Consider the following 23,061-nt stretch of genomic DNA (forward strand, 5'->3'; position numbering starts at 1 on the left):
TCTTTCTCTGCCCAGGTTGAACCAAGTGACAAATGAGGTCTTCACGGGGAGCTGTGACTCCCTGGCTGTCGATGCGGTCAGGTCTCTCCTCTGAATGACTTCTCTCCAGCCCTGCTGATTTCAGGGGGCTGCACTAATGCTAGCCCAAAGGCTGCTCTGTCCCGTGGAGAGGCCAGGCCAGGTCAGGTCAGCAGAAAGGGCTGATCAAAGGGCACTCCGCGACTGGGTTTAATTCCTCATTTATTATAGCTTTGCTCGACTGTGATGGATGCAGCAATGCCAGCTCCCTAGAAGACTTGCAGTGAGTTCCTCACTGTGGAACAGCTATTCTCCCTCTCCTTCTCCCAAACCTTGCTGCCTTGTGCAGGGACTTTGATCACAGATGGGCAAGGCCGGCTCCGAAGATTCAGAGTTCTACTCCTGACTGCCAGCATGGCCCAAGGCCTCTTGTTACTCCTGCCTGGGCTTTAGTTCCACTTCTGCAAGTTCAGGATAAAACCTCTCATGGATAACTGCAGAGACAATGGTTCTTAAAATACCAGGGTGCTGTCTGTGCATTTTGGTGTCTCCTCCTCTGCAGTCCAGCCCTTTCCCCCTTTTGCTTTCCAGCCTGTGGGTGGGTAGGAAAGATTTAGGAACTAAGAAATGCTCAGTGATGAGGAAAGAGCAGGACATTAAGTGCACTCCGTTCTACCACACTTGTTTTTTTCAGCTGATGTAACGCACACATTGCCTGCGCATTGTTTGCTAACAGGCTGGGCAGCCTTAGCTAGCAGAATGTTATACTGTAGGTCCTACACTAATTGTATGAATTCCAATTGTTCCTTCCCCCAGTTTGACCCCAAGTTTTGCTTTCACTGGCAGAGGAGCAGAGGTTTGAAAGACACAGTATTTACTAAAGAGCAGATGTGCTGAAGCAGAGCTCCTCTGCAGTTCCTGCCAGTTCCCACTTCGGTTGTCCTCGGATGTCTCATGTCCATTGAGTAGCCAGTGACTTTTGTCCAGGAGGCCAGTTTACACACCCTGTCACTGGAGGTGCTCAGCAGAACATTTCCTCTGGCGCTGTAGAGTCTCAAAGCTTGAGAAGACACCAAATCTGCAGAGATCCTGACTATCATCAGACAGACCATTTGCTACGCCTTCACCCACCATGGAAACAAAACCGCAACCAAAGTAAAATAAATCTGCTCCTCACGACCACCAGGACAGATGGTATGGCCCCAAGTACCAGAAGCTACATCCATCTGGGCAAGATGTGCAAAATGGTTTTTCAACATTGTTCTCCCCCTTGCTCCCAGACATCTAACAGGAGGGCAGGAAGCACTGGAAAGGATTGCTTGGGATTTGTGGCAGTCTCCAATACTGGATTTTTTTTTTAAGAACCTGTTAAAAAACATATGTCAAGAACAGGTTGAGGAGAGATGATACCGGTTTGTGAAGGAGGAACAGACTGAATGCTTCTTCATAGCCAGCCAGCCCCAATGTCTTTGATTCTGATCTCTCTCTGTTTCATGTGTGCTATCTCTGGTCATGTCTGTAGGACAGATATAAGAGTTGCATTAAACTAGAAACTGGTAATGGTTGCCAGCATAGGTATTGCTCTGCCATAAAGCCATCTACAACACAGACATTTGAGATCAGGAACCAGGAAGTGAATGAAAACTGAGATGGGGACTGTTCATTTGATTAACTGCTCTCTCCATGAGAGGTAAATCCAGAAAGCTGGCATAGAGGGGGATTAGCAGAAATGCAGTTATTGAAATGCAGAGATAAATGGAGTGAGCCTTCACAGGCCTGAGTTACTGAGTAGGGAGAGTAGCAGCTTAGAACTGGGCTGTAAATCCTGAGAGATACCTGCCTGTTAATTAAATGACAGTCCTTGGAGGGGGAAGGGGGGGGGGGGGGGGGTTGCCTCTCTTTCTGTCAAGGTGCAATTAGGGAAAGTCAGCGTTTGTAGATGAAGGTGTCATTTGGGGTCAGGAGGACAGGAAACCATCTCCTGTTAAACAAGGAGGAACTCTGCCAGCTAATGAGAGCACGTCACAATCTAGGCTCAGGCATCACCAGATCGGCTCCAAGGGGGAAGCACGTCTCAGGAAGGCCATTAGCAGGCTGTGCGCACAGGGCTGTCACTGTCACGGTTTGTGTGCGCAGTCCTGCTTGTGCTCACACAGGGGTATCCCTGTGGTTGGCATGAGGGGGGCTTATCCCCAGCGATGCAAAAGCACTCTGATCTGCCTCTCCTGGATCACTGTCTGGTGGAGACAGTTGCTTTGTCCATGCCCACCCAGTCCTTGCTCTCTGACTCACCCTGCCTTGGTGCTGACAGCCGTGCACTTTTGCAAGCACTAAATCCTCATGCTCTTTGAAGCTTTTCCCTAGCTTTCCTTGGCAGCCAGTCCCTGAGGGTATTTGCCTTCACAACAGTAACTGCACTGCAGCTCAATAGCACAAGAGACAGGCAAAGCAGGACCATTCATCCTGCCAACGATTTTTGTTGGCACACCATGGCAATCCATTACAGATCAGGAAGTGTGTGCCCGCTGTTTTTAATCCCAGCTGCCAGCAAGAATAATCAAAAGCATCCAGTATGTCTGATGGCATCTCAGCACAACCGTAGGTAATAACATAAGAAATCAATAGCCAATTAAAACTGATCCACAGCATTTGATCTTTCATAGTGCAATGGGAACAGTAATTAATGGAGCTTCCTTGAGACAGTCACAATTCAGACTTCCTGCCAAGGCTAATGTGGTTTCGTTTTAAATGAGCTTTGCTTCCTAGAGGAAATGCCAGGCTGAGGCAGCCTCAGGGTGTTTTCTAGCCAGGTCACTCGGGCCCTCAGCATTCAAAGGATTTAGGAGTCAAAGTCCCAATAAAATAAAGAGAAACTGAGAAATTAAGTGTCTTCCGGGTCTTCATCTGTATTGATCCGATTCTCAAAAGGAAAGCAGATGTTTTCATTCAGGTCTGCATGGTCCCCCAAGGTACAAAGCAGGAAGAATTGCTACAGCAGTAAGGAATCAGTTCTGGGGAAGCATCAAGCCCATGCGTTGCCTTGATGACACCCTAAAGGCAGAGCACAAGGCAGAGAAGTTCAGCAAATGTCTTCAGAGGAGAAACCTGAGACCACCCAGACAGCAAATGTGCATGGCTTCAACATACCTGGAAGACACCCATGAGAGTACACAGAAGTCTTCTGTGCCCTTCAGGTTAATGCACTGCTTGCCACACTGTTCATGCACTTCTTGCCCAGTTTGCCTGCAACCTGGATCCACCAGGAGCTAAGTGGAGTGTCCAGATCCAGGCCCTATCATCAGAGCAGGCAGTTGGGATAAAGTCAGGCAGCCAATTCCCTTCTTTTGCACTATGAATCCTGGTTTGCATATATTCAGCCACGACGTGTGTGCTTGAAAAATCACTGAGCAAATAATTGATTTATCAGCTGTAAAGGGGGATGTGGAGACAGGAACAGTCCCCACAGGGCACGTTGTGGGGCTCTCAATCCAGCTGGGCAGGGACTGTCCCTCAAGAGCAGTCATTCAGGGCCCTGTACCTGGTCCAGCAGCAGGAGAAGCGACACTGCGCAGCTGATCTGCTGACTGACTTCTTGGCCGCTCTCCAGGAACAGCGGATGCTCGGCAAAGCCAAGACATGCCACCCCTCTGTTCCTGAAAGATGAGACCTATTTTTATCTAATGCTGCATTGATTATTCAATAAGAGAGCAGAGTGGGCCAGCCGGCACGCGTGCATGTGTGCTGCTTTCACCAGCGGGCATTTCTGCAGAGGCTCAATGCACCTACTGAACTCCAGTGCAGCTCCGGCAGCTCTCTGCAGAACGAGCACGCTGCTACTGAGCAAAGAGCCACAGGGTTTGGACCTGGCTCTGAACCCCCTCCCTTTTTGCAGGGAAGGAGCTTGGCTTCCAGCACACTCAGAGCAACACCTGGCCTTTCACACATGTTCTTTCAACTCCACAGTCCTTCACCACATCCATCTCCATGCAGTTTCCCACTATTGCAACAGGGCTCCAGAGATGTATTTTGTCATGAATAACCATATGGTGCTCTCTGCTCCAGTGGATCAATGTGTTTAGCATTTAATGAGGGCAACATAATTAACATTTTCTGAGGGGGAAAAGAAATCCTTTTGCCTTGTGAACTGAATCTTGTGCTTTAGAGGGTGATAGGTTATAATCAGAATGAGGCTTCCCTGTCTCTAAACCCCATGCTGGAATCAAGTGCCTGGTGTCCCTGGGTTAAGTTCCCATCCGTGGGCAGAGGCAGAAGCACTCACCTGCCTGTCACAGCTTCTACACTACAGCAGGATATTCCCTCGTAGGCAGCTGGTAGGATCTCCTGCACCAGCTGCATAAATTGTGCTGTCTAGTAAAGGATGGAAAAAGCCCTCAGCTCAGTGCCAGGCTGTGTTTTTCCAACTGCCTTCTGTCCAATCACTCCTCCTAGTACAGCCTCCATCCCTGCAGACACATTACTCCTGGAGGTGGGAGGCTGTGGTCCATGGCATCCCTTTGTGGCCATAGCAAGAGAAGTCAACTCCATAGTCAAAGATGAGGCCATAGGCGGTTCATCCCCCATGCATAGTGGATGAGGCTGCTTTTGCTGTGTCCCCAGCTGTATAGGGAACCAGAATCAGAGGTAAGAAGATACTAGCATGAAGCCACATTAACCCAACTCTGGGATCGCTTCTTAAAGTAGTGACTGATCAGTTCTTCTCCTGGAGGAATGGATACCTACCAACAGAGACATCTTTCAGACCCAGATACAACAGTCTGTAAGCAAGAATACTGCAAACAGGCCTGTGGACTAAGTTGCTAAACTTAAGTCGCTAAACTTATTCTGCCTGGAATATACTCCCTGAAGCAGCACTTTTCTTGCTGAACCAAGACCACCAATGGCAGCCACAGCCCGAGTCCCTCTGCCCCATGGCAGAGCTGGATCCATAATACCCATATGACCATGCAGTGTTTTGCAGAAGTTGTTCAATAAGATTAAATAACGCCAAGGATCCTGTGCCCAGTAGTCCAGCCAGCACTTCACCTTCTCAGAAGTCGTCCAGCCAGCAAACAAACCCACAGCAATGACTTTCAGGCAGGGCCAGCGTGGAGTGGGCAGTCATCATTACCTGCTGAATGCAGAGAAGCCTGAAGAGCCGAAGGTCCAGGTGTTTACTATGCCAGGTGGGACAATTCACTCTGCTCAGCCACAGCCACATCATGGACCTCTGTGTCCTATAAGGCTCTTCTCCAGACCTTTGCTGCAGGCTTAGCCACTCTCAGTTCCTTTTGCTGGTTTCATTCTTGTCAGCTCAGCACTGAGGGATCCCATAGGTGTGTATGAACTCTTACCTGCCCCTTTCAGCCTTCCCTCAGCTGGGTATCACAGCCCCTAAAGGTCTTCAGCTCTGGTGGAAGAAACTTGCATATGCAGAGCAGGAAGGCAAAAGTTTTGCCCTTCCAGAGATCCTAACTAGTAACGGATCAGAAATGATAGACCCTTGTCCTCTTGGCTCCTACCACCTTCCTTAATTTTGAATAGTGCCTCTGTGTGAGAGGTGAAGACCTTTGCAGAGAAGGTGGGGTGAGACATGTGGAGACACTGTAGGGGAGCAGAGAGGAGAGGCCGCAGCACTCAAGGTGGAAGGCTTCTGGAAAAATCACAGAAATCCTGGGGTCTGCAATGAAAGATTTTGTCATGGGTGTGGAGGACAAAGCAGCCAAACACAGGCTGTACCATGGTGTGTCCCAGGGACACATTTATCCCAGCAAAAGGCTGGCCATAGAGCACCATGAGCACCTTCTGCCTTACGTCCTTGGGATGCCTTCCTACATGGCAGAGGGGAAAGATACCCACATCTCGCTCCAACAAGGGGATAGAAGCAATCACAATACACATGCCGACCTACAACTTCAGAGGCATTCCCAGGTCCATTAATTTAGCCTATGTGCCCTATGTCATTACCCTGGAGGATGCTCTGTTAAGGGTGATCTGTACTCACCTTTATGTCTCTCCTAACTGGTCCCTATTCCTCTTAGTGAAAGAGCGCTTGGGTGGCTGGAGCAGTCTGAAGGGATTGCGCTCAGACAGGACCTGCATCCCTCAGAAAATGAAAAACTGTGAAACTATTGCCATTTTTTCTTACAGAAATTCATTTGCTAATAAAAGCAGAGAGGGAGGCACTAGTTCTACCTTCAATAAGCAAATGTCATGTTTTGATCATTATTGAACAAAGCATTTTGATTTAGCATTTAGAGATGACTGCTCATGCTGAGTATTTTAAATTCAGTGTCAGAATTGGAATACAACATTTAAAAAAGGATTCAAGTCCAAATGAAACATTCTCACCTGTCTGAAAATATGTATGTATTCTTCCGTTCTGGGGGACAGCGTGACTTTTTCAAGTCTCACCACAAGCAAGCGTGACGCCAGATTTCCAAACCCTACGCAAAACAGTGCTGTTGTCCAGCTTTGCCTTTCAAGAAATGTCCCAGGAATGGCTGAGGATGCAGAATGACTGCACAGGCAGGACTTTGGTCAAGGTAATGTTAGCTATAGGATGGAAAGGTTCAGGACCCAGACCTGGAGGACTGACTGCCATGGTGCAAGCGTAGTGAAATGGAAGCCACGTGCTTTTTTTCTCCTCACCACGAGTACCCACCTCTGTGGACTTCTGTCAGGGAATGTCTAGAAAGAGAGACCCAGAGACCAGGGTGCGCATTTGACTAGTGCTCTGTTCAATCCAGTTTGAAATGATTCTCTACTCCCTTCTTTTAAAGACCTAACACAACAAGTGACTTTCATCTCTTGTGCACAAAGTCCTTTCAAGATGTGGGGTGTTGTTCTCATCTCCATTTTAAATTTGGGGAAAAAAGGCACCAAGAGGGTCTATATAATCCTAGCTACAAAGCAAGGAGGGGAAACCTTAAGAGAGCCAGGGGGTATATGGGTAATGCCTGCAAGCCCTGTCCCTCCTGTACTGGCACAGTTGTGGGTAGACTCACAAGTGGGGAATGATGCTGGAGTTGTATGATTCAGAAGCAAGGCTGTTCTGCCGGTGGAGCTCCAGTCTTTATTTATTTATTTGCTTTTTCCAAGAAGAGTCTCATTTATTGCTGCCCGCATAGCTAGAGACTGCCCTTTAATCCTCTGCTTTATCGTGCACTGTGAATTAAATACCACAGGAGTACAAGAGCCCTTAAGGGCACAACATCCATTTTGCTGTAGCTGTCCACAGCCAGCTGAATTTACAGGAGTGCTTTTGTTTATGGTTTATCTATTGCCTGAGCAAGGATTTCTCTGGGGTTTATTTTACCTATTTTTGCTGTTATTTCTTGGTTTGGGGTTTTTTGTCCCAGTTTTGAGGCAGTGTGTAAAAGTACTAGTCTGGGCAGGGCAGGAGAAAGTTGTGGTGGTTGGTAGCTCCTATGCTTACAGCTGAAAATACTGTGGCATTTCTAGAGCGATGATGTTGCTGCGTGCAGTTCCTGGGGTCAGCCCAGCTCCTCTGTCACAGATGGCATCCTGCAGACAACGGATGCTGTTTTCCCATTACAAACAAACCATGTGGCAGGGCTGAATGAAAAGGTATCTATCTCCTGTCCCTTGGACACCTCCTATCAGCTCCTTAATTTTGCCAGTCTTTCCTCATTTGGGGCCTTACCAGCTCAGCCCTACAGGGCCCAGCCCATATGTTGTAGAGGAACGTGGGAGTGGGCAGAGGACATGAACAAAGGTGGCTGCCCTGGGATGAAGGTAGCACCTTGCAGAGAAGCTGGCATCTACCTGGCAGCCATAAAAGCTCCCCCAATGCTCCTACAACATACTGCCCACAGCTCCCACCAGCTCCCCAAGCCCGATGATAGGCAGTCCTACCTGTCCTCTCAATTCATCCCACTGGATAAAGCATTCCTCCTTCCCTAGCTACAAATGCTGTGTATGTGGGATGGACTGCTCCTGCTTCCGAGAGGAACCCATAGCATCCTGTGCATACAGGAATCACTGCCTCATACTTGTGTTACACGAACTCATGACGTGCTGCAGTGTCACGACCTGGAAATTGTCTCTTGCCATACAGCTCAGCAGCATCCTGCAAAATCACTGTGCTGTCTGGAGGAGAGATGCTACCAGCTGTCACACCAAGCACTGCCATCAGTAATAAAAGAGCTGCCTCCTGTCCCTGGTCCCCCATACTCAGCCCCAGAAGGGGGTGAGGTCTGCCATGATCGCTCCTCTGGTGGAACAGCAACTGTGGAGACCCTCTGAGATGCTGGCGCGCTGGATCCATCTCGCACCCGGCAGGGCTCTTGCTGAGTCTGGGGGCGGGTGTTAATGGCTGCAGAGAGCTTGGGGTGTAGTGTAACCACCCACCCACATGGGACCTGCTGCTCCCGTTGCTCTGCCAGGTGGAGCGGAGGAGGCAGGGAAGAAGGGCTCTCACTGCCTTTGTGGGGGGTCCTGGCCCACCTGGGGCTGAGGAAGCTTTGAGACAGAGCTGTCCTTGAACCCCAGCTTGCACAAGAGGAGACAAGTTGTAATAAGCACAAGGTTTGCCTGTTAGTCAGCAGTCAAAAGCTTGGGGGCCAGCCCATTTGTGCTGTTAATGACCCGAAATGGAAGAGTCCATACCTCCATAAAATACCTCCCCAAGACAGCTGGGAGCAGCTTTTCTGCGTACACTGCTGGGGCTCTGCCCAGGCCATGGAAGTCTCACCCTTTGAGGGGCTCAGTTTCAGTTTTGCTGGAGTTACGGCCCCTGTGGCCTGAGGAGAGCCAAGCCTGGCACATACATCGCTGTGAAAGCCGCCTGCCAGTGGAGCCCCATTACAGCAAATACACTTAAAGGGTGATGGGCAGAAGGAGTGTTTCGTCTTTCCCAGACCCGTGGGCTCCATGACAGCACATGTCATCCAGTGATCAACAGCAACTCAACAGGGTCCAGCCATGTAGCCATCCCAGTTCTGCAGGGCCAAAACACAGCCCAGATTCGTACATATTTAATAGGTTCTTTAGATATTAAAAAATGTGCATGGAGAATGATTGATAAGAATGCGTGATTATAATCAGCTAATTATTTTTTTTCCATATGCTAGGCATTCACTCGAGCTGTAATCATTATGAATACACTTTCAGTTTATGCCATATGTCATTCCATGCTGGACATTTCTAAGCTTGCACACTCTCCTTGTACAGTTCCAGCATTATTCAGAGCAGAATTTTGCTAGATGTCTTGTGGACTGGAAACATCCTGCTCACTGGTCCAGTGTCTTGCAACTACCTGAAATGTCTAAAAGGCAGCACCAGAGGTCCCAGGTCATCCATTACCTGGCCTTCTCCTGTAAGCAAGATAGACTATCCACTAAGGTCTTGAAACATTTTGGGGAGAAAATTTATATTTTGGAAAGCAGGGGTAACAGTTATGAGGGAGTCTATACTTCCTACTTGATTTCACCAGAAAGCAAAGAATCCCTGAAAATCTGAATGTAGCAGTAGCTTGTATGAAAAGTGACTGTGCAATGAAAGCATTCCTGAGCTGAAGAAAAGTATGATATGAGGGGAATGGACTCCAGAAAAGCAGCAGCAGCAGCCTCAGGGGACGAGAGCAGGGAGTGTCTCTTGGGAAGAGAATCTGAAGGATAAAAGCTGCAAACAACTCACGGCTGCCAAGAGGGATGATACTAAAGGCACAACAGCAACCTATGCCTGTGCAGGGGAAAGCTCAGAAGCGTGGGAAGAGAGCACTGAGGCTGCATCAGGAGCTCTTTGAGGACCCAAAATCAGAAGCTGCAATCACAAAAAAGGCAGAAAGAAGAGCCCGCAACTAATCAAAAGTCTCTAGAAATCACACAGGCATGGGGAGCTGTCAGAGCTGAACCCCAGGATGGCCATCCAGAGATACAAAAGGCAACAAGAAATGGGTCCATAAGCATATGGAAGAAGAAGAACAAAGGCGAGTCTAAGAGCTCAAGTAATATTTGATACAAAAAGGGCCAAAGAGTTAAATGTTGCCTTTGTTTCAGTCTTCAAAACTTAACTAAAATAATTTTAATGAGGAGAAAGGAGCCCAGGGCAGAATCACAAAAGAACAGACTCAAAAATATTCAAACGAGTTAGCTCTGTCCTTGTCAGCATGTCCTAATGAACTTCAGAGGAAGCTGCAGGAACTTGGGGAGGATGCAGGAGGTGCCAGGCCGCTGGGGAAATGCAAGAAGAGTACCTAGCTTTAAATATAATCTCTATCATTAATGAAGGTAGGAACTGAGGATCAAGGAAATGAAGGGCAAATCAGCTTAACTGAATCATAGAAAGATATTAGAATAATTTTTTAACTAACCAATTGATGAGCATGAGAGTATAACTGTATCTAATTTGGGAGGGTAATTGTCCTAGTGGCTAAGCAGGAAGCAGTCAGTTTGATATGCTGTGACTTGGGCAATGCTTTTGGTGCTTTGCCTTAAGATTCTCGTAAACAAACCAAAGAAATGTGGTCTAGATTAAATAACTATAATGCAGGTGTACAGCCAATTGAAAAACTGCTTTCTCAGTAACTGTCAGTGGGGTACTGTAAACTGGAAACATGTTTCAAGTAGGACTATTTTGGATTCTGCTCTCTTCAATATTTTTGTTAATGGCTTAGATAATGAAATAGGAAGTGCTGTTATAAAATTCACAGATGACACCAAGCTTGGAAAGGCTGCAAGTATTCTGGAGGATCAGGTCGGCATTTCAAATGATCTTGGCAAATTGGAGAAATCAACAAGATGGAATTGAATGAAGTGCAAAGTGCTGCCCTTAGGAAGGAGAAACCAGAATCCCAAACACAAGCTGGGCCAGGCAGTCACACTGCCGAAGACAGCAATTCTGTGACTCTGATTCTGTGATTCTGATCAGTTTATTTCATCAGGGTATCGAAAGGAAGGTGGGGTGTACAGTGCTGATTCTGCACCTCTCTGCTCTGGGGACTGCACCTTCCTGGGGAGTTCACTTGCAGAAAAAGGGGGGTGAAATGAAGAAGTTCTGGAGATGATGAACAAGAGTGAGGAGAGGAGGACCTGATTTCTCACCTGGTCAGCTCTGATGTTCATATCTCCCCTTCCAAATCAGCCCAAGTGCAGAGTGCCAGTGGTGCCATGACATTACTCTCAATTATGAATCTACCTTTCCCCGCTCCCTGATTCACCCTCTTCCCCATTGCCTGCAGAGCACAGTTCTGCAGCCTTGAGTCTAGCCAGATACTAGGTGCCCCTTTCCCAGCTTGTATTTGCAGGAAAAGTCCCTGTGGCTCTCTTTTCCCTGTTTATCACTAAGGACTATCTTGCATCATGGATGAGGGATAAAGTACAGAGGATTGCACTGAAGAGCAGTATGGACTGGAAGGGTCCAGTGGGAGCTCGGTGACTCATCTCCCATGTACTGTGAGGTACTTGCGAAGCTGGGGTGAGGCAGAGATTCATGGTTATTTCTAAAGCACTTTTTGGAACAGAGTGATCTCATGGGGACTATGAGAATTTGGGAAGTGGTGGGGCAGCCTAACTTGAGCAAATGCAGAGTGTAGAGCAAAAGTCAGTACGCTTTACTGTACTACACTAGAAACCTATGTTTAGGGAACACAAATGAGCCAAAAGAGATCATCTGTGGCTAGGGATGGCCCCTGCAGCATGCAGAGCTTGTCAGGAAAGCATCACTCTCCTGGCTTTGTTTTTACACCCTTCCTTGTACTGTTGGCCACTGCTGGAGGCAGGATGCTATGATAGACAGACAAACCCCTTGTCTGAACCAGCACAGCCACTTTTCTGCTCTTAGGTTAAGATAAAAGACAGCTCAGGATGGAGCACATAGGATGAGATTAAGGCAAAGAGATAAGTGAGGGCTGAGCTGTTGGAGCTTTGGAAACAAAAGTGGGGGAATTTGAGATTGAAGATTAAAGAATTCACAGAAAGGGATAGAAGGGCTTGTGTACGCAATGATGTCAATAGGGGGAAAGCCCAGCAATGAAAGTGTTATCTCCCAGGAGGATTGGTTTGCCTTGGCCTGAGCCACCGCTGCTGTGGATGCAAACATTAAGCTTTGATCACAGCTGCTGTAATCTTCCCCTGACACCCAGCAATGAAAGCAACAGAAACAGGCTAAAGCATGGCAGCTGTCTGAGGAGAAACTGCATTTGGAAAGGAAACCAAAGGGGGAAAGTGCTGCTGAAGGTGGAAACAAGAGGTGACAGCTCAGGTGGCAGGACAGGGACTTTATGAGAAACAGGACAGAGTAACTGGCTGGAACAGACCGTGATTTTTCCTCCTGTAGATAATGTGAGTGACAGCACAGGGGTGATGTACCCACTCACTGTCAGCAGAAGCCTTGTTTTGGTGGTTTCTTTACTGGCAAACAGGAGAAACAGTTCCTGCCCCAAGAATTTACCTGTCTCAAGAAAATGCATGGCAAGTGCTGGAATAAGAGGAAGGTTAATTAGAGGCTGAAAGTCCTGGTGAAAAGATCGCTTGGTGGCAGAGGCTGACAACGTGCAGAAGGTGACTGCTTGTCATTTCTTGGTAACTGCTGCTCCAAAGTTGCCTGAAATTGGAGGCTCACAACTGCTCTGGTTATTCTCACAGGATGGTGGTCTGCCAGCTGATTCTCCCTTGCCCATCCAGAGGCACAAATGCAGTTGTCCTTGTTACATCTGGGTTTTGCCCATGTTCTTCCAACAGCCCTTCTAGCCATTGGGCTGAGGACCTCTCTCTTGACCAGTCTTGCCAGGGGCCCACTGATGGCAACGCACTTCTGTCCTGACTAATCCCAAGAGACAAAGGGCCACCTGCACACAGCCCATATGTGTCCATCCTCAGCACCAAGAACATTTCCTTGCACAGAGACTGCCCACGTGGCTCACGATGTGGTGTGAGCAGGTACTGCAAAGCCCAGAGAAATCCTACAGTGACATGAGCCTTACCTCTGGCCCACGATACTCACCCTTGGTCATACTCCCCTTTCTAACTCCCGCGTTTTAAGAGTCCAGAAGATCAGGGTTAGCTGTGGCAATCAGTAGAACATGGAAATTAAGCTGCTTCCACCAGTGCTAGATCTGTTGCAGACTGCATCTTGAACATCTGGAAAAGAAACACTCCAGTTATTCTTGCTCAGGGATGAAAATGAGTGAGGGTGGGAGTAAATGGAAGAGGCAAGTCTTTCCCCAGAGTCAGCAGTTGTCAGCTTGCTCTCCCAGATGCTGTGGGCATGCACTGATTGGGTACGCAACTGCACTGACACAACCCTTGCCTAGCCAACCTGCATCGATGTTGCTTACCTGTTGTTTTAAATCCAATCTGGAACCGGGCTCTGTGCCCTTTGGGGCTGGGCCACTTACTCTGGTAGTTTTGCATAAGAGCAGTGGCTAGGTGCTGGGTGCTCTCCCATGTATAATAAATGAAAGGAAGCATAAGATACCAGTGTAAGCAATGTGTACAGTTTTAGTATAACCTATTGCCAAGGTATTGTGTTTGCCTGTGCTGTGAAGCACAAAGCAGTTTCTCAGCTCTGGGAAGTAATCCCTGCACCCAGGATAATCACTGCTCCCTCCTGCCTGGACTCTACAGAGCTCCACAGGGCTGACCATGATCTGACCCTCTGCGTGGACTCAATAATAATAAAGCCACAAGAGAAAGAGCAAAAAAGGCTAACATATGGAGAGAGTGAACACAAAGAGATCAATATGGTTTCCTGTACATATTGTTCCAGATTCAGCATGTGTTAATTTGGAGCACTGCACTGGGTTAGCCCTACCATGTTAGCTCAGAGATAGTGTCTTGTCTTGGGAACAGCACAGCCACATCAATGTGGCAATGCAAGCAGAGGCATTAGAAATCTTTTTTTCAGACTTTGCTGTCAGGTTAATTACCCCGTCACATAATATGGGCTGTCTCCAGCTCCAGAGCCATCTGGAAAATCTTTTCATGGCACAAGCCAGTTCAAGTAGAAATGTCTAAGAATATAAGAATGGCCAAGGCTCCATCTAGCCAGCTGCTCTCTTTCCATCAATGGCCACAAACAGACATAACAGTGAAATAACAAGACAAGTGTATATTATAGTTCCCCTGAATACTTCTTCCAGCATTCAACAATTTTCAGCTCAAGGGATTTCTTCTGATGCTGGTCCAGCAGGGTCTCTACATGAGAAAATGGGAATGAGAACAGCGCATCTTCAGTGCCCACATTCCATAGGAGTTTCATTTCACCAACACCACAAACAAGGGATTTCATGGACCAGGCAACAATCTGTACCAATACGTTTTGCATTAAACTCACAGAGATTTTCCTTCCGAAGAGGATGGTTTCCATGGAGGATCTGTTGGGAACAGATTTTGTGAAGCAGAAGAGGGCAGGATAAACTTGGGAGGAGTGGAAAAGGACCAGACCACTACCAGAATCCATGTGAAATTCTCATGTAGACATTTCTGCATTGAAAAGAGAGAAGTGCACAAACAGGGAAGTTCAAACCAACCTGCTATGTTCCCCACATACACAGGATTTGGCTTATGGAATAATTGCTTCTAGCTGGACACTTCTAGTTGAGTACCGTTCTTCCCGAAGGATTTCCCACTTAAGTCTGGCCTTTAATTGGAAAGTTTCACTTCTGTAAACAAGAATGATCCTTGAGGGAGGGGTGTTTCTGGAAGGGGATGCACAGAGCTGAACGTAGGAATTCCAATCCTAATTTATCTCGGGCAGACAAAATTTGTGTCGATGGGAGCATTAAGCGTCCTGCAGCTTGATATAAACTGATGGACTCTTGCTTACTCTTGGCATTTACTCTTGCAAATGAATCACTGTTACTTCCGCCTCCCTGCCCACCCCTCCACTTGGTTCCTTTTTAATTTTACAGCTTCCTGAGCTTGACACTGGGAAATCGATAAGTAATTTAGAGCCCAGTAAATACAGACGAAAACAAGTTATTTTGTACTTTTATAAATATTTGGAAACCAAAATTATCTAAGAAAACAGGTGCTCAGTTGACTCAGCAACCCATCCATCAGTATCACACAGTTAATTGCATAAGATCATAAACATTTATAATTAGAAAGCAAACAAACAAGAATTTTATAAACAGCCCTCTTGAATCAGGCTGCACATTAAATATTTGTGATAAGGTAATTAAGAATAGATTTACAATCCTGGCTCAGTGTTTAATACTTCGGAGAATGGATTTGATTCTATGGAGAATGTTCTACAGCCAGGGAGAAAACATTCGATTTCGGCTCTTTTATGCAAGGCTTAAAGTCATCTCGGAGAAACATTGGCTCTGTCATTGATCAGAGTGCAATTTCATTCATTACAAATCAGACAGCTCATTTAAATCTATGTCTAATGTCCCTTGTCATGAGCTGATCCACTTCAGGCCTGCTTCAAAGCTCTGTCTCCTTGGCTGGATCTGCAGGCTTTCCCTAAGTCCTGCTTTTTATGGTTGATGTTTTGATCAGAAGATGTCAGAATTCTCAACTGTGTTTCAAAGTAAGGAGGAAAACCCACATTTTTCTATTACGACATCATGGTGTTTGGTTATGAAAAGCCAGCATCACTACAGGATTACAGCTGTGCGATCTCACTGGTCTATGGGAACCAGAGTCAAGATCTTTCCCGTACTGTAGCGCCCAATGCCATTCCCTGTCCCAGAATAGCCAGATTTGAAACTATCATCTAATGTGATTACTTCTACAGCCAGTAAGCAGGCTCAGCACCCCATTATGAATGTGAGAGTCTGCCTGAAGCTATTCTGTGATCAAGTCAGCAGGGTTCTAGTTATGCTTAAAACCAGAGAGGCTAGAAACTCAATCTGTACTGAAGCTAGAGTTTGAACTCTGTAAAATCAGATGCAGACCCTAAGAAACTAGGTGGCTGCATCTCATCAGTGAGTAAGGCGGAGGTCAGCCCTAAGGGTAGGATATTCAGATATTTGGGGTTTTGATATACAGAGGTTTACTCCGATAATTACCTGTCATCAGAAAGTAGAACAGTCTGGAAAAGCTGGGTGGAGGGTAAAGCCCTAGCATTTGATTCATCAGGGACAGCAGTAAACCACTTTATTCTGTGGTGACCATCATCTCCCCACACAATGCTGGTCAAGGTAACCTCCTAATTTCAGTATGATTTTGCTTCTTATTTCTTGTGCTGCCCACTCTCTTTCAAATGCAGAGACCATTAGAAGTCAGTTGTCCTACAGCCCTGTGCCGTCCCCCGGACATCAGCGCTGGTAGATGCAGATGGGTAGCCGGACATAGGCATTACGCACATACTCCGCGCACATGCGGCGTAACCTCATCTGCCCTTTCTTTCAAGCGTGTTGTTTTTCCCCTTGGAAGGGAGCAGTGACGTCCGATGAGGTACCTGCTCTGCAGATGAGCAAAACTTTGCCTAGGATGACAAACCATTTATAGGTATAGACAGACCCTTTTTTTTGCTTGATTGCCGCCTCTGGCCTCCATGTGCGTGTCTGCCCTGCTGCTGTCTGTGTGGGGAGAGACTCGGGCTCTGCACGCACATGACGCTGGTACAGCAGACGTCACCGGCACGTCAGATCCAGCTACACCCCCTCCAAACACACGCCGTTAGCTGGGTGAATCATGCCTATGCAGCATGCAAAACCAGTCCAGTGATAGATAAACCTCAGGCGTTTATTGGTAAACAGATACTGTTTTGCTGTAAGAGCATAACTCACTTTGCTGCGTTTACGATCCATTTATTGATTGCTGAGATAAAGCTGTAATCCTTTTAATTCAGGGGAAAAGGGATCCAGCTGAGAAAGAGCACCGGTGTTCTGCCAGTCGGTAATTAAAAAACATGATTTATCGTTGAATAAACACTGGCTGAGGGAGAGCTGAGCTAACCAGCTAGCTGGGGGCAGGATGCTGGGGTAGGTTTATGGTTCTTTCTAAAGTTTTGTTTCTGTTTTATGTTTATTTCTTTCCCCCTTCCCTCCAGGTCTAATAATACACGAAGGGCCCTCGGTTTACCGGATTTTTAAACGGTGGCAGGCGGTCAATCAGCAGTGGAAAGTGCTGAACTATGACAAAACAAAGGACATGGAGGAACAAAAAACAGGGACCAGGACAAATCAGCGCCCCTCCTCCCAAACCACCCACTCGTCCTCCACTGGTGGTACAGCCACTAACTCCGCTCCAGCCGACAGCGGGGCACGGGCTGCCGGCCATGCCACAGGCACCCTCTCTGACCACCACTGTGCTTATACCATCCTGCATATACTCAGCCACCTGAGGCCTCACGAACAGAGGAGTCAGTCTAGTAGTAACAGAGAGCTCGTCATGAGGGTCACGACGGTCTGAGCCGAGGAATTCAGGAGGCCTTAACATGGAGCGGAGGAGACAAAGAACTCATAAAGCAGAGGAGCATGGTGTGCCTTTTTCTTTCTCTTCCCTTTTCCTTTTTTTTTTTTTTTGTTTTTTTTTGTTTCCTCCTCTCCTTTTCTTTTTCGGTAACTGCACAAGATATAAGAGGCGGCACCTGGCCAGCTGAGGAAAAAGCAGGTGGAGGGAGAGCTGCACACACATGCTAAAGAGGTTAATGTTTTCCAGCCAGTTTAAAAAAAAAAAAGAAAAAAAAAAGAAAAAAAAAACAACAACACAAATCACAAAAAAAACCAACAAAACAAGTGCAATACAGACTACAAACTGAGTAGGCAGAGTTCTGGGGAAGCAGAGGAACAGACGGTTTAGCATGTCTTACAAATCCTATTACCTGGAATAGGTAACGCTCTGTACACACCCCCCGTACACACACGCACGCGCACACAAACACACACACACAGTGTGAGATTTATAAAAACAAGGAAGGGAATGAAATATTTGGAGTATTTTTATTTTCCAGACTGTGATTAACCAGGGCTATGAGTTGTTTTGTTTCATGAGTCACTCTGGAGCCTTGTTTGATTTACCATAGGATACCTGAAGTGAAATGGCTGGGTATTTTTCAGTATTGATTTACAGAAAGAGAGATTGAATCATCCCACCAAGAAAATCTAACAAAACCCAGGCATACCCAAATTTCACCAAAACAAAAAGCCTGTTTTTTTCATAATGTTCCTGACAAAGGGTTTGTGAGGGTGGAATTGAGGGGGGGGGGGGGGGGGGGGGGGGGGAGGGCACTCCATGACCTTTATTTGGCGTATAGGCATTTTTGACAAATTTTGTAAAAACGCTCCGCAGGTGTTTCAAGCACAAATACTGGTGTGATTTATGCCTTCATAACCCCAAATCCAGCATCCAAATCTTGCCACTCACACACATCATTTCCCATGCAGACATTCCAGGTTAATTGCCTTCCATTTTACTCCAGTCATAAGAAGCCAACCCATCTTAGTGGGTTTCTGCTACCTTGCTGATTCAGACACTCATGCATTAGAGTGGTACATCTCTTTTTTTGGTGTCTGTATCCCTGCTGCTCGATTTGCAACAGTCTCACTCAGTCTTGTAGGCTGAGCCTTTCACCATCCAGTCTGTTAGTTTATTACAGAGTCTATTCCATTCGATCATTCCAGGGAGAGTTAGTGTGAAAAGGGAGCTCAGTTGCTGATCAAATATGTAACACTTCTAATAACTCTCCTTCTCTGGGATATATCCTCGAAGGTACCGGTTGCTCTTCAGGAACATTCTCTTTCAATGCACAATGGTTGAATCATTTGTGGATATTAAAGGGACACTGTCAAGTACTTTTTAAATAGTTTTTAGGGTTTGGGCTTTTTTTACTCTCCGTTGTTTGTAATATTCTCTTACAAGCTTGAAAATAAAATTTCTTTCCCTACCGATTTTGTCCTTTTCCATTTGGGCACGTACCGTTCTCTCCACTCACCCCATTCCTTTCACCATCCCTGTCCTTCTCCTCCCCACCTTTCTTCTGCGACAGGAGAAAATCCATGTTACTGATTTCCTCCTGACTGTCCTCGCTCCATGGAGGGTATGTCCCAGCTCTACGGGGTTGAGCTGTTTTGCTAGTGCAACTGCCACAAAGGAAGCGTAAGAGCAGGAACCCTAAAAATACGGAGACTAGCTGATTGAGGAGCAACAGCTCAGCAATCCCAAAACAATGAGCCCATAGTGATCAAGCCTGAACCCAGCTCCCCGCCAAAATTAACAGAAGGACTTCAGCCAAACTGCATCCATTTAGCAGCAGTGCTGAGCAACGTTGCAGAATGGCTGTGTCCAACTGCCCTCTGTCACCGTACCAGCACCTCTCGCAGCTTCTATCAGAGCCAGGGCAAACGTGAGCCACCAGCTCCTTTGGCAGGGAGGCCATCATGGGTCAGGTGTTGCTGAACTGGGGAAGGTGTCATTCTTTAGCCTCCAGGTTTGAACACACCATCCATTCTGCAACGTTGAAGACGGAGGCTAACATCTTAAGGCAGGTTGTATTTTTCACCTCAATTACTTGACAGTGTCCCTTTGAATATCAGAATGCAACAGAACAGGTACTTCTCTGGCAGAGAATGTGGGAGGTGAAACACCAGTCAAGAAAGCTGACTTACTGAGGACCCATGTGAAACAGCATGGTTTCTGAGGCCACTGTACCTTTATCTGACCAATCTTACTATCTACCAAAGAGTGCTTTTGGCAGAGGGGAGGGAAGGGATGTTTGTGGGCGGAGGGAGAGGGAAGGGGCAATCCCGATCATCTCTAAAAGCAGCTACCCCCAGAATGAAGGTGTCGCAACAACGGTCTCTGGAAGAACCGCTTCTGATCCACAGTAGAGAGAAAACTGGCCAAAGCAAGCAAACACAGCAGCCTCTCGCCCCCATGCCTATCCTGGAAGCTGTCCTCATTCCAAGAGATGAGTAATTATGGTGGTTTTAGGAAGGGGGAAGCATACACAGACAAAGGGACAGCTGTCAGACCTGATATTGTTTCCCTCCCTGCCCTCTGCTCATTTAAAATGAAGAAGTCAAATTCCTTTAATTTGGCTAATGGCTAAAAGTTTATGAGGTCAGAAGCACAACTTGCCGTGAAAGAGTGGTGTGATCTAGTAATCCGAGCACACAGGACTCTGCATACTCTCACTCCAGCTCTGCCACCGACTCTGTAGCCTTGGGCTGTTTGGCTCAGTCCCCCCTCCACGCAAAGGGGGAATAACAATACGTACCTACCTCACAGGGGTGTTGTGAGAATCCACGTTGGTAAAGCCTGTTGAAGTGCTAAGTCTACCACCAGTAGTCACGAAGCGTGTGGTGGGGGTGAGCAGCGCTGACCTTTTGCTGGTTACAGTCCGAATCACTCAGCGGGAGTCCCATCGGCCCTCTCCTGCTTGGAGATCCTCCTTGATCCGAAGCGGAGGGTGTCGTCCGAGTGCCCTCTCCTCCATTGCATGACATTTTAAGCGGCTGTGAGGTGCAGGGTAGTGACAGACATGAAGTCCTACTTGACCAGGGATTTGCTACAACGTTTTCTATATCTGTGGGGTTTGTTGGTTTGGTTTTTCCATATATTGTGCTTAGAAATAAACTTTCCACTTAGGGCTGGCGGTTCGGGGTCTCTTCTGTTGCATGGCAATGTATACAAGTCTTATTGTCTGTCTTACTGTGCAAATGATCCCGCAGCCCAATTTCAGAGATGGGTATGGTTTGAGCCTTTTCATAGTGGCGTAAGACTCAAAAGCCTGTCTAGACTGTTTAATATTTAAACAACACTATGAACTTGTCAATTGTATGTGTTCTGTGCAATACAAAGCATGTCATTAGCTGGCTTGATGGGCAGAGGGGCTAAAGGAAGGTCAAAACTTGTTCAAAGAGCTTCATACATGTGCCAGCATGGAGCCAAAGGGCTGCCACCAGCAAAGCAAACTCGGGAAAGCCATTGGAAACTGTTTTCAGAACAGTTTACTCCAGAACAAGGTACTTCTGAGTTTATGAACTTCTAGGCTGCCAGCCTGAGAGAACAAGTGCAAATTTAGTGTGGGGCTTGGGGTTTTGGATTCTCTTTTTTCTTTCCTCCCCAAAGTATTGATGGCAGAAATACTGATGAGGGCCTCTTCCTTCCATAGCACGGTTCTCTCAACTCCCACGACCTCCTTGTGCCATCCCCCTTGTGCTACTATGCAGGACTTTAAAAGGTGCAAATGGAGACAGTACGCTCCCGAGACATGCGAAATACGTTGCATATTGGGGGATTCTAGCAGACAGAAGAGATGGGGCAGAGCTATGCTGCAGAAGGCATCTCTTCTTCCCCACATCTTTCCTCTAGTCTTGTCTGCTCGGTTCTCTGTATTTTGTTACAAAGCAGTCAGATCAGCTTCCACCGACAAAGAAAGCTTGCAGAGTTTGGCAGCTGTTTCTCCCAGTGGAGAAAATCCCAGGTCCTATCACTGTGGAGACCCCTCAGTTCTTGGGCTTTGTGGTCCTCCAACACCGTTTGGGGGTGGTCAATGTGGAGGACTGTGTTCAGCCATCATCAGAAATCGTGTGTGTGTGGTCCTGCTCATTCTTGTGATTTCTGCTAGTCCCCTGATTTTCCGTCAGTTTTGACAGGTCTTTCTGGTTATGCTCTTCTGGTTATGCTCTTCAGAGGTGTTTTGCTCTGTGTCAGTTGCCAATGCTATTCTTGCCTACTGAAACATCAGTGCTGGCTTCCAGCTTCCACAGCTCTTCCATTCTTGCCATCCAGTCTCTTGGTAAATACCCACTGCCAAGTTCAGATCCTCTTCCTCTGTGCCTGCAACGACTCAAGCATATGTACTAACCCAAGGGCCATCAGAGAACACAGGGACTATTAAGAGTCTGTACCAATAGTCAGACTCCATAACCATCAGTTGTCTTTGATATTTATTCACTTTGCCAATCTCAGTGCCTGCTGTTAATTGACTGCCACAAAACCCCCATAATGCTAGCAAAACCCATACACCCCACTAACACTTGGTTTCCAACTTCAAATGTCAGAAGTGATGGACTGTTTTTCAAGTAAATCAGGCATGTTCCCTGTTGTGGTTTCCCATGCAAGGTGCTGAAGAGGTCCATGTCTTTTACCTTACCATGATGGGCGACTTAAGGAAAGAGCAAATGAGCAGCATAGATTTGAGTCAAGAGAGGTGTCAGCTGTTCACCATGTTTTTACTCGGTGAGACAGGAAAATACCATGCATGTCTGCCGGGTCCCTGACCCTTTTCAAAGCCCTTGTATCTGGCAGCGGTAAAACATCAGAGCCAACGCCTGTAGATATAGGACAATTCTGAAGACTTTCCAGTCCTGAAGAACGTCCCCTGCCCACGTGTGGTGGTCAGTCATTCAAGCATCTTCTCTTTGTTTTCCTCAAGAGAAAAAAAGATTATTTTGACTAAGCAAAGTACTGCTAACTCTTCAATGTAGGAGGAGGCTGCACCATTAGCACTTCCAACCTGTGGTTCATCCACCAGGACTCCTGCACATCTCCTTGTGAGAACACATGGCCAGAAGACCCATTCCTTCCTCTTACTATTGTATGTTGGTCCAGCACTTGGAGGGAAATAGCCAGCAGTGCAATTGCCTTAGTGACTACTGGCTGAATATCCTAACCTTCCCTCCACTATTCACCTCACCTGTGACTGCTTCTTCTCATTCCTGAGCCAACAGATGCCTCATCCCCTCTGCCATCCCTAGACTCCAGCCTTGAAGATCTCTGGAGCAGACACAGACACAGGATTCCTCCCAGACTAGTTTTAGTCTTTTACATTCTTCATGTATCCAGACAGGCAAATTCATTTCATTGATAGACAATGACATATTTGAATCCTGAGAGGAGAACCAAGTGTAGGAGCTTATTGCATTGACCTTCACCTTTCCTTCCACGTTGAGGGAGATGATACAGTGAAAACATCAATTGGTTTCCATACAACAGCAATGAGCTGATGGCTCTAGGAACGTTTCCCTCAATAATGCAAGTCTGACATGCTGCAGTTACTGAAGGCAGTCTTTGATCTCACATCTATCACGTTGGATACAAGGAGAACAGAATCTGACACTTCTGTGCTGTTTACACAAACATCAAAAACTATCTTAGTTCATTATTCAAATTACCTCCAGGT

At 46.9% G+C, this 23,061-nt stretch overlaps 1 protein-coding gene across 2 annotated transcripts in view; it reads left to right on the forward strand.

The window, feature by feature from the left end:
- The window catches only part of MARCHF4 (membrane associated ring-CH-type finger 4), a 106,039-nt gene extending 87,953 nt beyond the window's left edge, over positions 1-18,086 (forward strand). For both annotated transcript variants that reach the window (XM_087732988.1, XM_009473861.2), the window contains exon 4: positions 16,984-18,086. In XM_087732988.1, the coding sequence (XP_087589114.1) occupies positions 16,984-17,345 (362 nt within the window). In that variant the 3' untranslated portion in view covers positions 17,346-18,086. The remainder of the gene's footprint in view (positions 1-16,983) is intronic.
- Positions 18,087-23,061: the final 4,975 nt, after the last annotated feature.

The sequence above is a fragment of the Nipponia nippon genome, unplaced genomic scaffold (genome assembly GCF_047370975.1).
Source record: "Nipponia nippon isolate SJK-2023a ecotype South Korea unplaced genomic scaffold, ASM4737097v1 scaffold_5, whole genome shotgun sequence".
NCBI classification, from domain to species: Eukaryota; Metazoa; Chordata; class Aves; order Pelecaniformes; family Threskiornithidae; genus Nipponia; species Nipponia nippon.